Raw genomic sequence first — 20,787 nt, 5'->3', positions numbered from 1 at the left:
GGATTAGAAATCCACTCAAAAGAAAAGAATTTCCAAAAACAAACGGATCAGACCAAAATAAAAATAGGATCAAACGCTGGCAAATTTAGACTAGGCATTTCTCAGAGTCAAACAGATCTTGCAGAAATCTCACAGTAGGTTCAAAAGGTTTAACAAACGCTCCGCCAAAGCACAGTTAGAAAGAACGCGTTTAAGTACTCCAAAAGCAATCAGTCAATGCGCCTCAGCCTGTGTCAATGGGCGGGGCCAATTTGGCGCCGCGGCAACCGCGCCAGAATCCAGCACCACCCGTCTGGGACCGACTGGGCGCCATGGAAACTGCGCCTGACGTGACAAAATATGCACTTTGTTTAAGCTAATTTATGAAAAATACATTCATCATATCCAATATTTTAAGTCATAGCAAAGGAAAATAAATAAATAAATACCACTATTAAAATTAAAACTGACAAACTTAAAACTTTTTCGTCAATGCATTTGTGCATGGTGCTTGCTTGTAATGAACTTTATAATCAAGTAGATACAATTATTCTCACCTTATGAACAATTAGGCATTGATGTAATGTTACGTAATACAGTAGTGAAAAAAAATATATAATAATAGCATAGTCTCACCAAAGGCTTCCAAAAAGTTGTTCTGTGTTTCTTTTCAAAGCTCGTTACAGGAATGTCAATTCAGATTAAAATAACGTATTTGTACCATAACATTAAAAATCAAACCCCTACCCAAAAACGTCTGGAAGAGGGATGGGCGCTGCCGGGCTGTATTTGCCCAAGAAGACACACTACAGGAAATGGTGCCCCTACGATCCACGTGGTTTTGGGTTCCGTGAGCCGTGGGCGTGAGACAGCATCTCGCTGAATTGAGTACGAGTAAGACCTCATCTTTCCCTGCTCCTCAATAGAAGATCTTTGACGGGCGTCGTCCTCACTGCGCAGACTCGCTGCATCCTCCGAGCATCCCCATTCGAAGCGACGACAGGAGACGCGAGAAGACTCCCGAATCCAACCCAACCGGGTCGGTGCAGCCTCTGTGAGGGTTTTGCTGACGAATGTGAAGCGATAGGAGCACTGTGTCCGCGTCCTCTTTTCCTCTTGTCATTTTTCCTCTGGTCTACTTGGCGGTCCAAGGGAGGTTCCACAAAATGGCGGACATGACGGATTTGCGACCCTCGTACGGTGAGTGAATTCACTTCAGGGTGGGGAATGGTGACAGGGGCTGTCCTTTTAACTGTGGTGGAGTACGCGTCATTTTGCTCCGTGTCGGACTCCTTGAAAGCTCGGAGCGTTTTCACTGCACCTGCTGCGGTTCGGAGACAGGGTGGGCGGGCGCCACCCTGTCTGCCGCCATTTTGGCTATTTGTCCACCCACCCAAATGTGTTTTAATGTTTTGCGTTTCGTTGCCTGCGTCGTTGTTTTAACATTCCGAAGAAGATTAGAAGTTTCATTTCTTTTGAGGATCATGATATTACTGAAATGAAGCGGAAAAGAATTGATGTTGTCGTGGGCCTCGCGATGACGTCATGTCTGTCCCATGCAGTGCGGGTGTACGTGCATGACGTCATTGTTTTCGCTACACTGGTTCCCTTGTTCTGCTCTTCTTGGGTCTATTGAGAGATTTTCTTGTTCATTAGCCCCCTCAAAAAGTCACCTCTGATATTATCTTTTTTTTTACACTAGGTAGTGCATACCTGTCACCCTCACTCAATGCTCTCCTTGTGATTGCAATTCACCTTTTTAACGATAATATACCTTACACAATCATTTCATGACCACTTGTACAATTATCCTTGAAAGTTTATACAGAGGTGACTGTTTTTTCTTGATGATACTGTCTCATGTTAGACACTGATAACAGCACTGGCCTCGTGTTGTGGTCATTTTTGTCACTCTGATGCCACTATCTTTCAGGCATTAAAAATCTCTCACCTTGAGAAGAAATTCATCGTTTTGAATTAAAAAGGGGTGACCCACATGATTTGTATAAATCCGAGGAGAAAGTGTTTTGAGGTGGAGGTTGGGGTGGGTATCGTGAGATTTCCCAGAGTGAATTGGGCGTTTGAGGTGGTGTGTTTGAATTAAAATAAATGTCTTTTGCATGGGCAGGAGTACTATAATTTTTCGTGTGTAACACGCATTAGATTTTTCATTATCACACTATTTATATTCATGGTATAAGAGACAAATGTTAGAGAATGAAGAAATAAGCATGATGAAGAAAACCACTCTTTGGTGTAAAATATTTCAAACTTTGAAGGGCCTTAAATAAATGCAAATTTTGTGTTGGTATTGTGTTAATAGTTGTCAATAAAGGATTTTGATCATTGCTGCATGTATTTGTCACTTTCACTGACAAAATGTCAAACAAAATTTTATAACGATCTTTTAATAAGAAATTAGCGGTGCGTGTTATACAGAAATAAGTATGTTTTTTCCTCCACACCCTTCTCACTCTTCTCACTCTTTTAAGCCCTGACCCATTTTCATGCCTGATCGTTTCATGTTGCACACACACACAGGTATGTTTTTTTTTTTGCCACTTGATTGCATAATGTTTTCACGTTAGACACTCAAGACAAACCTGGTGTTAGGTTTGCTGTGTAGATCCATGTGTGGGACGCACAAACTGAGGAGTGCTCAAAATAAGGATGGTATTTAATAACAAATAAAGGTACAAAGTATGCAACAAGTATTCACAGGACAACAAAATGTCCAAATAAAACCAAACCTTACAAAATCCAAACCAGAAACAAAGACCAAAACCATAAATGAAAATACAATGAAATGAGTAACAAACAAATGAGTGCTAACAAACAGCTCACATAATGTCCCAACCAGAAAAATCAAACAAAAACCAAACCTGATGTAGCAATGACAAGAAATGAGAATTACCCTACTATGTGTGTTTCCCAAAATATCATAATAAAGAGCTAGAATAATAAGGGACAAGTGTGTGGAGATTGGACACAACTGTGCACACTTACGAACCCAGTTGGCATCCTCTTGGGGAAAGTAGCGTACCAAATCCTAACAACCAACCTTGTGTTGTGGTCACTCTTTTGCCACTTGATGGCATTTTGTATCTTGTTGTACACTCAAGACAGCACTCAGTCTTCATTCTCTACATCTTGATGTCATTATATTTCTGAAGTAGTATCTCATTTCTGAAGTAGTTTTTGTGGACTGGCCTATGTTGCAAGGGAATTAGAACTGTAGTGCAATGAAAATTGTGCAATGACATCAGTAGCTACATGGTGTAAAAAAAGGAATAATAAATTAACAATAAATAACACGCCTTATTTTGGTTCTTCAGCTGCTGCTTAACAACAGTGTGCGTGTAGTGTCACATTAGGACAGGGAGTGCAAAGAGCGCGACACAAATAAAGCTCCTCGCCCACCCGCGCTTCGCTTTATGCTCCCCTGGAGTGCAACTCACTTCCTGTTTGTCTTGCAGCCATATCTCCAGTGCTGGCAGGCTTCCTGGGCGCGGGAGTCCTGGTGGCGGCAGTGATCGCGGCGCTCCTACTGTGGTCCTTCTGCCAGCGCCGCTACCTGCGCTCGTCCGGACGCTACAAACTGCACGGCGACCGCTACTGCGATGCCGAAGACCCGCCTTACAAATTCATCCACATGCTGAAGGGCATCAGCATTTATCCAGAATCGCTCAGCGGCAGCAAACGCATCGTACGCAACGCTAGGCGTGCCGATGGTGGAGCAGTGGGCGGCCGGGGGATGGTGCTAGTGGATGCCGAAAATAATGTCCTGGATGTGCCAGATCAGCTACAGATGAGCCACCTGGTGGCACCTGCCGGATCGAGTGGTACCCGGGCAGAGCGGGCACTGCCCGTGCGTGCCGATTACTGCTGCCTGGACGCCAGCTCGGCCGGCAGCAGCCAAAACAGCAGCAAGACGGCGTCGCCTTTTACGCCCGCTTCCTTGGAAACCGACGCCAGCTTGGGATCCGTCAGCCTGGCTGTGGACTACAACTTTCCCAAAAAGGCCCTGGTGGTCACGGTGGTGGGGGCCCGGGGCCTGCCCGCAATGGACGAGCAAGCCAACAGCTCGGACCCGTACATCAAGATGACCGTGTTGCCTGAGAAGAAGCACCGCGTCAAGACCCGGGTGCTGAGGAAGACCCTTGACCCAATCTTTGACGAGACCTTCACCTTCTACGGCGTGGCCTACAGCGCTCTGCCCGAGCTGACGCTGCACTTCCTGGTGTTGAGCTTTGACCGCTTTGCCCGGGATGACGTCATCGGCGAGGCACTGGTGCCGCTCAAGGGCGTGGACCCCAGCACAGGCCGGGTCCACCTCAGCCAGCGCATTACCAAAAGGAACATGCAGGTGAGATGATGTGATGCCGATGGCCGCCAACAGGCTCTCGTTCTAATTTTTGTTCGCTTTATTTGTTGAGCGCTACACAAATATTTATTTACTATTGAAACGACTATTCAAATAATTGTATACAGTAAAATTTGGAATATAAGCAGCGACGTTTTTCCCAGGCTTTCAACCCTGCGGCTTGTGCAACAATGATGGTAATTTATGCATTTTTTTCAAACGGCCGCCAGGGGCGCCCGAACAGTAAAGGTAAGAGTGAGACAGGTGGAATATATGTGTCGAGGAAGACTCAAGTTTAATGCAACTTTGCGCTTTGTGCTTGAATAAAACTTGCACTAACAGAACCTTATCATGGAAAAGGTGTCAATCGAAAGGGGAGCGCTAACCACCATATTGGGAATAATTTTACAAGTCTGTTTATTTGTTAATGGAAATATTGTGGCAATGTGTGCACATACAGCTTTTAAAATGTACTGGGTGCATCTTATAATCAGGTGCGCCTTATATTTTACGGTAATTTTTTATTTTTATGTATTTGAAAAAAAGATAAACACAAGAAGATTGGTAAAATGAAAATTAGGTCTTTTATTGAATATACAGCAGATTCGTACAATGATTAAATAAAACCAATCAGGCACAGTTCTCGGTCAGTAGACACAAAAACATAAATAAACCTCTGTCCATTTTTAAGAAACAGGCAAATGAAAAATTAATTTGAATCAAGTCAACATTTTATCCCCGTATACCAAGAACAGGCTAATTAACAGCGGTAGAACAGATCGAGCAGATATCATATTCATGGAGAGATGCCCCAGTCTGTTGGAAAATTGTGACCGCTGGCAATAGTTGAATTCCATTGTTGACTATTTCTATTATCGATTTTGTCGAGTAAACATCGCAGCCCTAATCAGCAAGTGAAGACGTCAATAAAAATTGAAACATTCCACAACAATTAGCATTCCGTAAGGCCAGACGACGTAAACAAGCGTCACACAAAGCTGCATCTGTCGTCGATTCCTATGGTGGCAGCGAGAGTTTGTTATGCAGACGTCCAACAACATAAATAATTCACTTCATTTGATTTATTCGAGTATTTTATTGCAGTGCAATCTTCAACCGTTTTTTTAATGAATGATGTTATTAAATATATTTCCATGTACTAACCCTAATGACCAAATAATAAGTTTATAAAAAGAAACACAAATTAACATCTGTTGTGACCTACAGATGTGGATACATGTAAGAATTACTCAGCTGATTACTGTAAGAAAGCAAAAATACATGACATTTGTGTCTTGCTCTACTTGTGTGTTTATGGTACACAATTGAGCAGCGGCTTAACTCTTCTTGAAATAAAGCGCTGGGTCAAGATTAGCGTCCAAGTTCTACTTTAATCCAAAAAACAGATTCAAAACTCAAACATACAATGGTAATACACTGAATCTGACACCACATCATTAACGATTTACAAAACCATGAAGCATTTACTCATTTCCATGAAATACATGTGACTGCAAACTGCTTTTAATAGGGATGATGCCATGTGTCAATGAGGACTATTACTGAATACTAATACTGAACCAATATGGATCCCAGTATGACGTAACTTTAATGTTTTCTTCAAGATAAGTAAACTTAAAATTAACTTCTTTCTTGAGGGCAGAACAAATTGCCTTCTTTTTTACAAAGATAAAGTTGGGCAATTTCCTGCGCCACACAAGGCCTCATGGTGCAATGTTTGAATAACATTAATAATGTATCTCTTCATCCATTTTTTGTGCCACAGTGGGCCTTGAAGCCCTAATGATACATCTTTATATTAATTTTTTTGTTGTTGATTTGTGAGTGATTCTCACAGGTTGTATGCCGTGTAACTGACAGGAATTGACATTTTTTGCAATGTGTTGCCAGTGCGAGAGTCGTGGCGAACTGCTGGCATCTTTGTCCTACCAACCGGTGTCTCATCGTTTGAGTGTAGGGGTCCTTAAAGCGCGACACCTCCCCAAGATGGACATTGCTGGCCTGTCTGCAAGTGAGTCTCCGAGCACTCTCCACCTCACTCTTGCTTAAAGGGATATTGTGTATTATTTTGCTTAAAAAAACTCATTCATTAAAAAAAAAATCAATATTAATTAGAATTATAAGCAAAGTTGCATGAGCCATCATATAAACATGCATTTTCTTAAATACTCGTAGGTCAAGAAATTTCTTAACATGTAGCTCACCAAGAGGGAGATGACATGATTGCCTGCCATCTTGCACCTATCGATACACCCAAAAACCTCATGAAAGGCCAAAAAAGAAAAAGAAAAAAATGGTGCTTTTTGGTCACTTTGAGTCTCTGTAGTTTGTATTCTGCCTTGTGATTTGTACCATTATTTTTCGGTTCCATTACACAATACAGCAAAATCAGTGTCCCTTGAACACAAACTGCACGACCATATATTAAATAGTATGAACACTCAACTGTCCTATCGCTGGGGTTTCAGTTCAAAAAGAACCGTGAGAGGCGAACTCCGTGAAATAGACATCTTAAGTTATTTACAACTATTATACAATTAAGTACTGTTTCACAGACTAAAAATAAACCCTTATTACAGGCTTAATCATTTGTTTAACAAATAACAAACACAAAACCACCAAATGTCAAATTAATCAAATAAGTAGAAAAAACTGTTAAGTAAATTTTAATGCATAACCCAATGCGCGATGCAAATCCATGAAATAGCAAAACTGTGAAAAGTAAACCGCATTATAGTGCGGGATTACTGTGCCATCATAAAGTACAGTAAACCCAGATTATATGGATTAATTGATGTCCTGTATTCTCAGACGCCCTGACGTCAAAATGATATTTAGCAGAAAATACATGAAGAACTCATCTTGTTTGATTGAACATGAATTTGCGCGTTTTTCATTCACACAGATAAAATGAGAATTGTAACGTGTAAGAACGTGAGTCTGAGGCAAAGTAATAAATGTCGGAGCAAACGGGAGCTTTATTGACATGGGTCTTCAACACAAGGCACAAAACAGCGCAACCTCAACAACAGTGTTCCGTGGGTGAACTATGTAAGACCACTCCAGAATATTAATGAAACATACTTTGTCAGAATATCTGACAATGTTCTTTTTTCTTCATGCCTGTGTGGTCGTTACCGTATTGTATAATTGTTAATTTTCTTCTAATATCTGGTCCTCTCCACTCCTCTTCTTCACTGATGCCATGATGTGACACTTAGCGTAGTCTCCTTCAGTGTCGTTTTGCACAAATAGCTCACAACTTGAATCCAAGCACAATTAGATGGAGTCAGTCAGTGATAACCGGGAAGACGTCCCACGAAGACAAACAGAAATTCGTTTGTCTATGGACAAAAGGATGGCATACATTTTCCGGGTAAATTGCGTCATCCAGCCTCTTCTGGTAAGAAGACGTCAAAGATTTTGAATAGCCAAAGATCCGGATTATGAAATCCATGATATGCATAGGTTTTTCGTAAGAAATACATTAGATATCATCCGGACCAAACTTTTTATCCGGATTTCGTGAAGATCCGAATAAACTGAATCCGGATTAACCGAGTTCTACTGTATACAAGTAATCAGTAATATTCAAGTCATAAAAGGCTTGCAATATTTCAATTGGTGTGTATTGAATCCAGAATGTATGACATTAAAACAATAAACTCATCATTCACATTCCTGTATGCTGTGGGCCACTGAAAAGTAGTCAGTCGGCCTTAGATGGCTCCAAGGCCATACTATGGACAGCACTGGTCTAAATGAAGCTCCTCACCCTAATCCTCATATAAGGAGTGTCAAATTAGCTCAGGGGCCACATAGTAGAAAAAACATTACCACAGGGCCTGAACTAGTAAATGGCTGGCATAAAACGTGTGCTTGAGCTGGAAGGCTGGGGATCTTTTCAGAGGCTCACAATTAAACTATGAGTAAGGGATGTAAGATTTGAGTACTAAACGATTATTTTCCTCAATAAATTTTTCCTTCAGTACGTTGTAATCGCTCGTAGTATTTATCAACTGTGCCTTTGTAAAAAATAAAACCAAATAAATTCCACTACAGTTCATTTACTTTGAGGAAACTGTAGAAGAAAAAATATCATACAAACACTTCTGCATTTCTGCAGTATTTCTGCTTTTTTTTTTTTTTCTTAAGTTGGATATGTGTACTTCATTGTCGGATTTCATATCTATTATAGAAAGGAGTGAAAGCTTTTTTGAACTTCTGCAAAAACACCCAGATGCCGTTTTTGTATTTTTCATATTGCCCTGAACGGTGCCTGTGACTTTGATTTTAAGTAAAATAACACCGGGATGGGTTTCCTCAATGTTCTCTATAGGATTCATGGTATTAAGCCACCTACAGTGGGTGCTTTGCGAGTGGCACCTGGCTTTGGCAAAATGCAATGGACATATTTTAAACTGCACGTTGTTTGAGGCGATACAGCTTATTTTTCTCTTGTGCTTCTCTCGACATTGTTGCGACGACCACATTTGAGTTTGACACCTGTGCTCTATATCATAAGTTGTGTTTGCTTTTATGGGCCAAACGTGACAATGCGTCCCGCTGTGCTTTCTTAGACCCGTACGTGAAAGTCAACGTGTTCTACGGGCGCAAGCGCATCGCCAAGAAGAAGACACACGTAAAGAAATGCACGCTCAACCCAGTCTTTAACGAGTCCTTCATCTATGACATCCCGCCCGAACTGCTGCCCGACGTCTCGGTGGAGTTTCTGGTGGTGGACTTCGACCGCACCGCTAAGAACGAAGTTCTGGGCCGCCTCCTTCTGGGTCTGCACGCCGCCACCCCCTCCGGCACGGCCCACTGGCGGGAAGTGTGTGAAAATCCCCGTCGCCAGATCTCCAAGTGGCACGGCCTTAGCCAATACTGAGTGCCCGGACATGAGACTCTGCCCAAATGGGCAACGTTTGTGTGTGCGTGACAAAAAAGGCGAGTCGCTGTTGTCATCATGCAGTTAATTGCATGTCTTTGAGAAAAAGACAATGCCAAACCCGACCCCTCTCCCTAATTCCCCCCTTCCACTACCAGTCTGAAGAATCCAAACCATGCCATGGAAATGCTGCTTTGCGTGTCCTTAAAATCCAGCTCAAGGTCCACCTAGTCTAGGTATATCAAACTTACAGCTGGTGGGCTGGACCATTGGTTGCTTTAACCCAGCCTGCCATCAATTTCTGAGTATGTACAAAAAAGAAGCGAGTCTCTAGGTTATTTTATCAAAAGTTATGATTTTTAAAAAATAAATGCTTTTTCTGGCCACTAAGAGGGCAGTAAAGGATATATATACTCTCAGCTTTAGTAGGACCAGCCTATGCAGTCAAGTTGTATTGCCCATGCACTGCTCAAACTATTATTTTGTATTTAATTTTCGTTCACACCAGTACAAAAATTAAGAGAAAATTCTGTATTTTGCATAGTGAGTTGGTTCAGGTGTAAAACTGCCTTCACTCAACTGTCAAAATAAACCAGTTAACACATTCAATACCAAACATGAAAATCATTTTTACCCCTATTTTCTGTGAATAAATGTGTTTTTCTTAGAAAAGATCCAGTTTTTATCCATGATTATTATATGTGGGGTAGGCTACTAAAATAGGCTGAATGATAAAGCATAATACTGAAAAACTACATTAAGCTAAAAAAAATTATGTTGACTTTCTTTTATTGATCCGGCCCCAGAGACAAACCGACTTTGACATCCCTGACCTAGTCCCTTGGTACCTGACCTTCAGCTGGATCTGAAGGTCATAGGGCTTTCCCTGCTGTTGGCAGCTGGCACTTGTAAAAAATTCCATGTGTGTGCTTGTTCGTAGCATGAATGATTTCCTTCCCAGGCAAAGGTTCCATCAACTGTTCCTCAGGTCCATCCTAAGCAAACAGCCCAGTGGGTGACGATGCCCAGCTAACATCATTCGGACCTGTTGATGAACTGAAGGTTACCTTGCTGTTTGTAATTCTCAGCTTTGTCATGAATGACATACCCAAGGCCTGGAATGGTCCTTTGAATCGGACCGAGTTTCCTTTGGAATGGATTCGGCTGCCGAGTCAGCAATAGCCAAATTCCCGACACAAGTCGAGCTTTTCTCATTTGCACCATGAATGTTGTGACCCCCGAAAAAAGAAAATAAAGCACACCATCTCACGCTCCAAAAATGATATCAGTCCGAGCCTTTAACGTGGATGGAGACTTGACATTTTGTATTGATGTTGTTCTTCTAACTGTCCTGATAGCTTTCCTCGCATTGGAGCGCCCCCTGCTGTACAGCTGAATGACGATAACCTCCCAGTTTACGTGCAAATAAAACAAATTAACCTGACGCCTGGGTTTTCTTCTTTTAAGTTTGTTCCATCAAACCCGTTTTTCTCTAGTTATGTCTTCATTCTCCTGATTCTCCACCAGGGAGATATCGAGTTCTTCGACGGACACAAGTTAGTGCTGTTTAAAATTGACTTAAGCGGCGCCCATTTCACTTGGAAATCGTCACAATTGAGTCAAAAGTTTAAAAAATAATCCAAAATATTTATTCCTATGGCATTTCACCTTTTTGACATTTTTACATTGTTATATTCAGGGTTGGGTAGGGTTACTTTAACTGGATTACTTTCAATTACTTTTGGATTACTCCAATACCAAATATGCTAATAAAAGACAAAAGAAACTAAATGTGAATAAAATTACTAAATTTTGTGCAGGCTTGGGGAGTATCGGAATACATGGAAGGGCAAAAATGATGTTGGCAAGCTGTTTGGATTTATTTTCATTGTGTTTCTGTCGCATTTTATGTTAGTTTTGCCGGAGATCAAAGCCAGGAGAGAAAACTTACCATGTGTTGTGAGTCATCATTTTATTCATATTTAGTTACTTTTGTCTTTTATTAGCATATTTGGTATTGGAGTAATCCAAAAGTAATTGAAAGTAATCCAATTAAAGTAACCCTACCCAACCCTGGTTATATTGAAACAAAGGGACACGGAATGGGAGTACGCGTATTGAGACTTGGTTTACCTCTCGTTTTCGGTCGGCAATGAATTGTCGACGGATCATTAACAACCTGTCATGTCCCTGCGGATCGAAACATCGTCAATCGTCACCAATAAAGGACGTCGAGTTTTTTTAAAATATTTTTTGTGCGCATTTTTAGACAGCATATTTGTTACATTTGGAAACAAATTTAGTTGCCGAACACGATGGACAAGAAAAAGAGTCCGTGTGTATAGTTCCGGGTTTGCTCCTGTTTTCAGCCCGCAACTGATGGCGACGGACCATTAACATCCAGACATGGCCGCCAACGATGTCAATATGTCCCCAAATAAGGAGGACGAAAAACTGAAGCTTATTCAAGGTAAACAAAAACACGGTTTCAATGCTGACATTCTTAAATCTTTTTGTTAACTTGGGCAACCCAACTGATTATTACATGCTTACATTGTTGTAAGGAAAACATGTCAGTAACCTATTTTTTGAAGTGAAAGGACTTGACGGCGTGAGTTTTGGATTTATGTTGTACAGGTGGCATCTTCCTGGCTACAGTGTCATCCCTGGGCTTGATCGCAGGGTTCGGGTCCACTTTGGCTCTGGCCAAGAAGAACAACCCAGACTGCTTCAACAAGGTGATGATCCTAATAACGCATCGGAATTATTATTGCTATTGACCCCAACCATTTTGGATATTTGTCTCCTTTCCACTCCTCAAAATTTATTAAAATTTCCTGGATTAATCAAGTCCAACAATCTTTTCAGTGATATTTCTTCTAGTGTTCCTTCTACCAGCCCCTTCTTTATTTTCTCCCTCTGCATTTCGTACCGCGTGCATATATATTATCATTAGTATTATTATTACATGCTCCACTGATTCTTTCTTCTGACAGTCTTCACCTAAGTCAGTGTGATGGGCTTATCAATTTTAACGTTTTGTATGAGGCACTATGTCCAATTCTTATTATTTTTAGCACAATCTCCACCATTCTATTTCTGCCATCAACCCTTGTTGTCCTAACATTTTGTTGAAATTTATACGCGTGTTGTCCTCTGCTCTTTCCTTCCCACTTGCTTTGCCATATATGATTAATTCTTCCCTTAATTTCCTATATAGTTTACGCCTTACTTGCATTTCAACAATATTAGCGCTTGGTGCCCTTTTTTTGCCAACTTGTCTACCCTCTCCTTTCCTTGCATGTGCTGGTATCCAACAACTTGTAACGTGACCCCCTTGGTGTTTTCTTGAGACTGTGTTCAGAACTTGGTATAGGATATCCTGCTTACTGTTGGAATGAAATGTTTTACTTTCAAGAACTGATGCTGAATCTGCTCATATTAGTGTCTTTTTACGTGCCTTTATTTCTACCCACTCTAGTGCCACCAGTATCGCCACCATCTCTGCAGTGTACACCCCTTGTCCATGAATTGTTCTTTTGCCATTACTTTTTGCTGTTTTCTCTAGTACTGCCTCCGCTAATCCAATTACAGTTGTTTTAAGATTTTTCGGCTCGTTTGTATAAACTTGCACAAAGTGCTTTTATTCTTGGCTTATCAAGTACCCCATTTCTTGTGCATTTGTGTGTAATGCCCACCTAATTTTTGATCGAAAATCAGTATTCAATTTCATTTTACTTTTTCCTCAGCCAAAACTAAGCATTGTAAGTGGCAAGCGTTGAGAGTTGCATATGGCCAAGATTATAATTTTTTATAGTCAATGTAAACCATGAACATAATACCAACATAAAATTTACAATGTATTTACTTAATGTCCTTTAAAGTCTGATTCATCATCTCATACAACAAAGAGTTGTTTCCCTTGTTGTGTTTTTTTTACGTTTATATCTTTCAGGACGACTTTGTTTTCTCCATTCTTTAACATTCGTCTCTGGTACCATGTATAATGCTGTGATAATGAGATAGAAGCTAATGCATTTTTGTATGTCATCTCACTGTTTCATTGAATTTTTTTAGTGTGTGACGCGCATACAATCTATGAGTTAATTTTGTTAATCATTAAGTTCGGGTTCAGACCAGGCTTCTCTCTCGCTGAACTTTTTTCTCTTGTAACTATCCACCCATCATTGTACTTTGTTTCTTTTTTTTGTGGAGGATCCAGGATGGATTCAGTCCCCCTTTTGCGATTCCGTCCACTTCTCTCGCACCCGCTGGCGGCATACTCCTCCCACGTCCTCACAAATGCGAAAATTCGGGTTTTCTTTAAGCTCTGTCCCTCAAATCAAATTAATTTGGTGGGCTGGGCCGGACTTTATCACCCGTGGGCACTGGTTGGGTCGTCCTGTTTTTTTTTTTAGGCCCGATCTTACCTCAAATCAACAGTATTATTTACATTTAATTTAATCCAGCTGAGACATGTCCACTTTTGGACACTCATCTCCATGGGGCTTCTTCCAGATGGACCACTGACAGGCTTATCCGTAGTTCTTCAATGGAAAGTAGTTTTGGTATTTTATTTAGCTACTCTTTCAACATTCTCACAAGCGCTTTTCTTATTCTCCCAGCTGCCCTGTAGTACCAGAACAAGTATTGCAAGGCACAGTCAAAACCTTGTGTAGGCTCCCACATGTTAATCATATCTTTTGTGTTCGTCTTTGCAGGGTGTCGCTTCAGCGTCGGCACTTCCCGAAAGCGGTGCAACGTTGGCACTTCGAGCTCTTGGCCGCGGTTCCGTCTACGCCTTCTGCGGCGTGGGCTTGCTCAGCTTAACCGTCTGCAAATTGCTTGGCGTGAGCAGCGTAGGTGGAAAATGTTGCTGCCGATTGCCAGCGATGATCCTGGCGTCACCCCCATTTCTTTTGATTTCAGCTGCTCGACTTGAGGCAGAAGATGGCGTCCTTGTTCCCGCGTATCCCCAAATCGAGTGCGGCAGGTTCTGCGGAACCTTATGACTTGGACTCGCTCTTGAAGTCTGAATGAGCAGAGAGCATCTGTCAAACTGTCGTGAGCTTCGTGCTGCCTTCAAATACTCTGAGGGACTGCGGAAAGAACGCCTCCTGCTTGTGTTGGCGCCACATAACAGGCATATTTTTTTTCTGTTGAAAAGAGATTGAGAGATGCGATTCCTGTCAATGTAAGCGTAGCTAGCTTAACAACTTATTGACAAGATGGTTTAAGCCTCAACTAGCTCACATGTTTTTATGACATTATTGTAATTTATGAATATGTAGAATTTGAGATTTGCTCTTCTGTGGTCAAATAAAATGTATAATACAGTGGTGTAGCAGGTGGATGCATGGGGGGGTGTCTGTGTGTGAATCGCGTAAGAAGCATCCCACGCAGTAAAGTGAGAGCATCATAAGGCAGGGGTGCTGTATCCTGGGGGTCTAGTGGACATATATTACAGTTCAGGGTGTCCCATGCCCACTGCCTGAAGATAGCTGGGATGGGCTCCAGCACGGCGCAGATAATGGAGATATATTTATATGCGCAGTTTTTTATATATATATATGTATAATCTCTATTGTCGGCACCATTTATCCTCTGTAGGGTCGCGGGGGTGCTGGAGCTGATCACAGCCATCCTCGGGCTGTGGGCAGGGGAAACACTGAACTGGTTGCCAGCCAGTCGCAACTCACTCGCTCATTCACATCTAGGGACAATTTGGACCGGCCAATTAACTTGACATGCATGTTTTTGGAATGTGGGAGGAAACCCACGCAAGCACGGGGAAAACATGAAAACTGCGCACAGGAAGGCTGGTAGCACTGGGCTGCGCACGCGCTAACCACTGCGCTGCCATGCTGCCTGTAATTATATATGTGTGTATGTATATGTATATGTATATATATATATATATATATATATATATATATGAATTGCCCCTCCACGCCCAATTAAAGCTATCAATTTAAAAGTTGTCCTTTTAAAAGCCTATGTTTTTGCTAATGAAAATTAAGTAATTTTGTTAAAGAAGATCTAGGCTTTTTTTTAATCAAACTAAGGGGTTTGGTATGAATTTGGACTCGTCTGTGGTATTATACGATACGATACTCAAAAGTTTTTTCCAGTGAATTAGGATCTAGTATTCGGTTCGGCTCATCTCTGAAGTGGGGTGACGCTTTACACTGAAAAACTACGGCGACCAGACAATGGGGGGGGGGTGTATGCCACAGATCAACAAACAGCCTGGAGAGGCCAAAACACAGAAAGTGGTGCCCCTACGACCCAAGTGGTTAAGGGATCCGTGAACTGTATGTATCCGCATTGTAGAATGAAAACATTGTTGGGCACGGTTGCTGTAACCTGGGTGTGAACTGTACTTTATAATAAAATACTCCAAAGACAATTTAAACATACTAGATGTTTTATGACCCTTTGAAAAAAAGCTTATGAAAGCCTTCATCTAGGCAGAAATGTTATTTCCAGCACTCAACCAATGTTTAATTGAAAAGTGCAAAGGTGGGAACATGAACAGCAAATAAATAATACAATCATGGCGTCATTACATTTCAGAGAATTTCTCACTGGAGTTTTGTGAGCGATGATTCACGCAGGGAGTGAATCGTGACAAATCTTGTTGTGCTCGCTAAAGTATTAGCATGTTAACCAAGGTGAAGATCGCTAGCATGATGGCTGTCGCTGGACTGCTTCGAGGTCCTCCTGCCAAAATCATGACGTGAGATTTAGATCATTTCTATACAGATACTACCTGGCATCTCCACGTTCTTGATCCTCACCGCCAAAGCTGACCATCAGCATGTCAGAGGTTTGCTCCAGAGAGCCGTTGTTGTGTTCGGCCCGGATGCCGAGCAGCTGGCACATGAGTGGGTAGATGTGGATGCTGTCGAATGGCTCAGACACAAAGTTCTTCTTGAAGTCGGGCCCAAAAGCCCGGAAGATCATCTTCATGTCCATCTCGCCGTTGTGGAACCCGTGGTCGCCTTTGTTCACGTACACGATCAATCTCTGCTTGGCAGGGAGAACAACACCATGACAATTGCAACTTTAACTTGAACACGTGGTTATTTTTTTTCTGTATTTATTTTGCCATGTATTTTGTCTCTACAAAATTCTATTCAAGTGAGGTAAGGGGCCGAACTGGCTGAGCTTTTCACTTATTGGTTTATCGACAAGTGAACAGATTGTTCATCATCGATCAACCGATGGATAAAAAGCTAAGACAACTGGTCCGCCTTCTCATATGAGGAAAATTGCTTTGAAAATAAAATTGACAATATACACAACAAAGTACACGACAAAGGAGACGACACCCTGGGCAAAAATCAGTTATACAGTCCAGACGACACACCAGACGATTCCGATGACAATCTTGGGGACGGTCTATCGATGGTCTCGCAGACGGACTGGCCTACAATCCCGACGACAATCAAGACGACAATCCAGACGATCTAACTAAGAATCTAACACAGTCTAGCCGGCAAACTAGTTTAAAAACTAGTTGACAAACTAGACGGGAACCAGACGAAAATCTAAATGAAGGTCTAGACGAGAAGCTGGCCAACGGACCAGCTGACGGACAAGACTACGGTCATAGCCAACGGTATAGCTGACAGACTAACCAACGAACTATCTGACAATCTAGATGACTATTTACGCGGCGGTCTGGATGACAGTTTAGTCGACCGGCTCGCCAATGGACTAGCCGATAGACCAGCCAATGAACTAACTGAGAAACTAGTGGATAAACTAGACGACAATCTGATCAACGGACTAGCCGAAAAACAAGCCGATGGGCCAGCCAACAAACTAACCGATGAGCTTGCCATGAAACTAGTTGATAAACTAGCTTGCAATCCAGATGGCAGTTAGCCAACGGATTAGTCGCTAGACTTGCCGACGAACTAGTGAACAACCTAGCCAGCAAACTAATTGATTAACTAGCTGACAATCCGACAAACTAGTCGATAAACTAACTGACAATCCAGACGACATCTAGACGGCAGTATTACCGATACTTGCCAATAATTTAGCCAACAAACTAGTCGATAAACTATCTGACTATAAGACGTTCTTGACAACAATCTAGATGCAAACTAGATGACAAAACACACGAGTCATGACAAAATAAACACTGAAATAGATTACAAAATAAATGACAAAATACATAAATATATGAATAAATTTCATTGATGTAATATTTTTAGATATTACCTCATTGCTGTGTATGCTCATTTATGCATATTGTAGTTTTCTTTTTTTGACATATAGCAGGATCAGTCTTTATTGTGCTATAGTAAGGAAGGCTAGAGACAGTACTGACCGAGTTGAGGTTGAAGCCGAGGTCGGCCATCACTAAAACCGGCGGCAGGCGTCGACTCCTCCCCAATCGGAAACTCTCGGGCATGTCCTCCTTCCTGTAAACAGTAAGGTTGGGGGCCTTGGTCAGCGCCTCCAGGACCTCCTGCTCCTTCCCCGGTCTCGGCGTAAGGATCCCAAAGCCGCCGTAGTCCAGAATCTCAAAGCTGGCCAGTTTCAGCAGGTTGAGGTACTTGTTGAGGATGATCTCGTCCACCAGGGGGCGCTTCTTGATGGTGGTCATACCGTGGTCGGACGTGACGATGACGTTGAGGTGATCCTCCAGGCCACGCTGACGGATTTGCTGGCGCAGGTAGCCGAGGGTGCGGTCAATCTGCCGGATTATGGCCTTACGGTCAGGGTGGTCCGGGCCCCGGGCGTGTCCTACGTTGTCGGGTTCGCCATAGTACAGAGTAACCAGATCGAAGTCCTCTTCAGAAAACCAGCCTAGGACCGTGTCTATGTTTTCCCGCCACTCTGTCTCATTGTCGTCAGGTTGGCCCGCCACTTCCACGATGGCCCGGTTTACCGCCAGGCCACTGTAGTTGGCACCGCCTCCTGGGTAGTGGAAGGAACCTGTTTTCAGGCCCTGGACAGACAACCCTGAGTTTATTCCTTCTCAGGTAAACAGAGGCGGGCACTCTAAGACAACTCAGCTTCTAAGTTAACCATCTCTGACCCTAGACAGACTGGCAAGCGCAACTGGCCAGCCAGAGCTTACCTGGTTCTGCGCCGTGATCCAGAGCGGCAGGACACCGTTGTCCCACCACTCGGAGCGTTGCATTGTCTCTTTGTGAGGAACCTTCTGGTTGGTCTGCTGGTTGAACATCATGTTGTGGACCACCTCATGGTCCTCAACCCATCGGCCTGAACAAAAAGAATGTGATGAGGAAGATTCCCTCCAGGACAGGATCCAAATTTGTGCCATACCAAGCTTGATTCACATGTCAAAGTTACAGAAACACGATGCGTCGGGAAACAAGAGCACATGCTAAGGTGACAGGACAGAACAGTACAGATCAATCAAGGAACGGCCCAACATCCCAAAGTACAAAGTTTGATGCGACAAAATGTCATGGAAGGACAGGATATGAAAGAACAGTGTGGGAACAGTCCAACATAGAATATCAAGAGACATGATGTGACAGGACAGGACATTGCAGACAAGATGTGAAAGACCACTTAGGGAATAGCCGATTATTATAGAACAACAAAAGATTGATGCGACAGGGCAACATTGGACAGGATATGCAAGACCAGTCAGAGAATGGTCCAACATCACAGAAAAACAGTTGCCTATCATAAAACAACAAGAGATTGGTGCAAACGGACAAACAAAATTATGACATGACCAAAGAAGCGACAGGACATGAGCAGACGCCAGGAGTAGGAACAGGATACGGTGTGATGGGACAGGATTAAACAAATGATGGACAGGACAAACAGGATCATGTCACAACTAGATGGTCGGGGATCTTAAGCGAAAGACATTGGCCACAACAGGACGGAGTGAGACAGAACAGGACCTGAATGAGAACGGACAAGAAACAAAATGAACAGGAAAAGACAAACGGGATCATGACACAGCGAGGTAGGACACAGAACATGAACAGATTCCAGTCGCTAGATCAGGACATGACATCACGGGACAGGACAGACAACAGCAGACTTTTTCCAACGACCTGTAATAGTGGTGAAATGGGACGGCGAGGTCATGGTCAGCATGGGTGGCGTGATGTACTTGGCCTTGACGCCGTCACGCGCCATCCTGTCCAGGTTTGGTGTGTCCACATCTTGGTCGTAGTCCCATCTGAAGCCGTCAAAGGAAATCAGCAGGAGGCGCTTGCGGACGTCTGATGCCGACGAGACGGACAAAAAGAGGAGAAATACGATGACCAATACGGTTCTGGTGCTCGCCATGACGTCGCGGTTGTGATCCTTCGTCTTGGACGTAGAGCAGAGAGGACAGGGCGGGACTCCTTAATGATTGACAGCTTGATTGTGATTGTCATCTGCTGATGTCGTCCGGCAGACCTTGCACCGTCGATTGTGCGCCAATACTGAGGACTGCTAGCCAAAAATCAGCTGCTACTTTTTACCACACAGCTAGCGACTGACTGGTCGCCTTATCAACTTTTTAGCTGATTAGATAACGAAAATGCTAAGATTTGTGCTGCCGTCAGCCACTATTGGGAAGACTTTGTCACTTTCGACCTTGACCTAGTTGTCAAGGTTGAGTTCACAAAGTTTAAATTCTCAGGGAAGACACATGTCCTTTCAAAGTCCGAGAAATACTTTTTAGGTACTTGGCACACAGCTACCAGTTTGATATGCGTAAATAACATCGTGTTACTGTTACTGCTATTTTATTACCATGGTTAGGGTTAAAATAGACTTTAAAGCATCTGCCTTGTATGAGGGCACTGATTATTTTACATCCATTATTTATTGGCTTATTTTAAAGTGAATTTTGCGAGAATTCATCAAATATTTAGCGTTATAAAACTGCCGTTGACCACTAATTAATTTTATTTACTCTCTGCCTGCCGCGAATAAGTCTGTCCTTGGGTTTTGTAGTCTCATGTTTAGGATTTCTTACTCCCTTGATTCACATTGCGAGAGAGATAGAGAGAGAGAGAGAGAGAGAAATAAAGAAAGGGAGATAGAAATAAGGGGAGGACACAGAGTAAAACAAAGAAAGAAAGCAAGAAAGACCAATATAGAAGGAAAGAGAGAGCGAGAAAGTGGGAGAAAGCGAAAGAAAAGAAACCGATAAAAAGAAAAATTAAGAGAGGAAATAGAGTGAAACAGAGGGAGAAATACAAATATATAAAGACAGAGTGAGGGAAAGAGAGAGAGAGTGACATAGAAAAGTAAATATAGATGAAAATAGAGAAAGAAATGGGAATGGAGAAAGAGAGAGCAAAAAAAGGAAACAAGGAAAAATAAAATGTAAACTGGTAAAGAGAGAAAAAAACAAATGGATAAAGAAAGAGTGTGAAAGAATAAGAAAGAGAGCAAGAGAGAAAAATAAGGAAGAAAAACTGAAAAAAGAAAGAAGGAATATTTAAAGAAAGAGATAGAAAGCGTGTTTGACAGAAGACAGAACGAAAAGAAAATTAAAAAGAACGAAAGAAAGGATACAAAAAGAGCG

The 20,787-nt window shown here is 42.3% G+C and overlaps 3 protein-coding genes across 3 annotated transcripts; 2 read left to right on the top strand and 1 right to left on the bottom strand.

The window, feature by feature from the left end:
- Positions 1–912: 912 nt before the first annotated feature.
- On the top strand, positions 913–10,698 carry LOC148371981 (synaptotagmin-11-like). The gene is made up of 4 exons (XM_088326627.1): positions 913–1,179; positions 3,456–4,345; positions 6,254–6,374; positions 8,944–10,698. The coding sequence occupies exons 1-4, from the start codon at positions 1,146–1,148 to the stop codon at positions 9,252–9,254; spliced, it is 1,356 nt and encodes a 451-aa protein (XP_088182753.1). The 5' UTR covers positions 913–1,145; the 3' UTR covers positions 9,255–10,698.
- A 724-nt stretch (positions 10,699–11,422) lies between these two features.
- tmem242 (transmembrane protein 242) lies at positions 11,423–15,669 on the top strand. Its single transcript, XM_088326626.1, has 4 exons — positions 11,423–11,724; positions 11,892–11,992; positions 13,976–14,113; positions 14,184–15,669. Exons 1-4 carry the CDS (start codon positions 11,661–11,663, stop codon positions 14,292–14,294), a joined length of 414 nt encoding a protein of 137 aa, XP_088182752.1. The 5' UTR covers positions 11,423–11,660; the 3' UTR covers positions 14,295–15,669.
- Positions 15,664–19,891, bottom strand: LOC148371979 (ectonucleotide pyrophosphatase/phosphodiesterase family member 7). The gene is made up of 5 exons (XM_088326624.1): positions 19,316–19,891; positions 18,355–18,500; positions 17,599–18,222; positions 16,055–16,283; positions 15,664–15,977 (listed from the first exon to the last, which is right to left on the bottom strand). The coding sequence occupies exons 1-5, from the start codon at positions 19,551–19,553 to the stop codon at positions 15,904–15,906; spliced, it is 1,311 nt and encodes a 436-aa protein (XP_088182750.1). The 5' UTR covers positions 19,554–19,891; the 3' UTR covers positions 15,664–15,903.
- Positions 19,892–20,787: the final 896 nt, after the last annotated feature.

This window comes from Urocampus carinirostris, chromosome 2, assembly GCF_059441175.1.
Source record: "Urocampus carinirostris isolate Australia breed hairy pipefish chromosome 2, RoL_Ucar_1.0, whole genome shotgun sequence".
NCBI lineage: Eukaryota > Metazoa > Chordata > Actinopteri > Syngnathiformes > Syngnathidae > Urocampus > Urocampus carinirostris.
The sequence above is the reverse complement of the archived record's forward strand: the minus strand, read 5'-3'. Positions and strand labels throughout refer to the sequence as shown.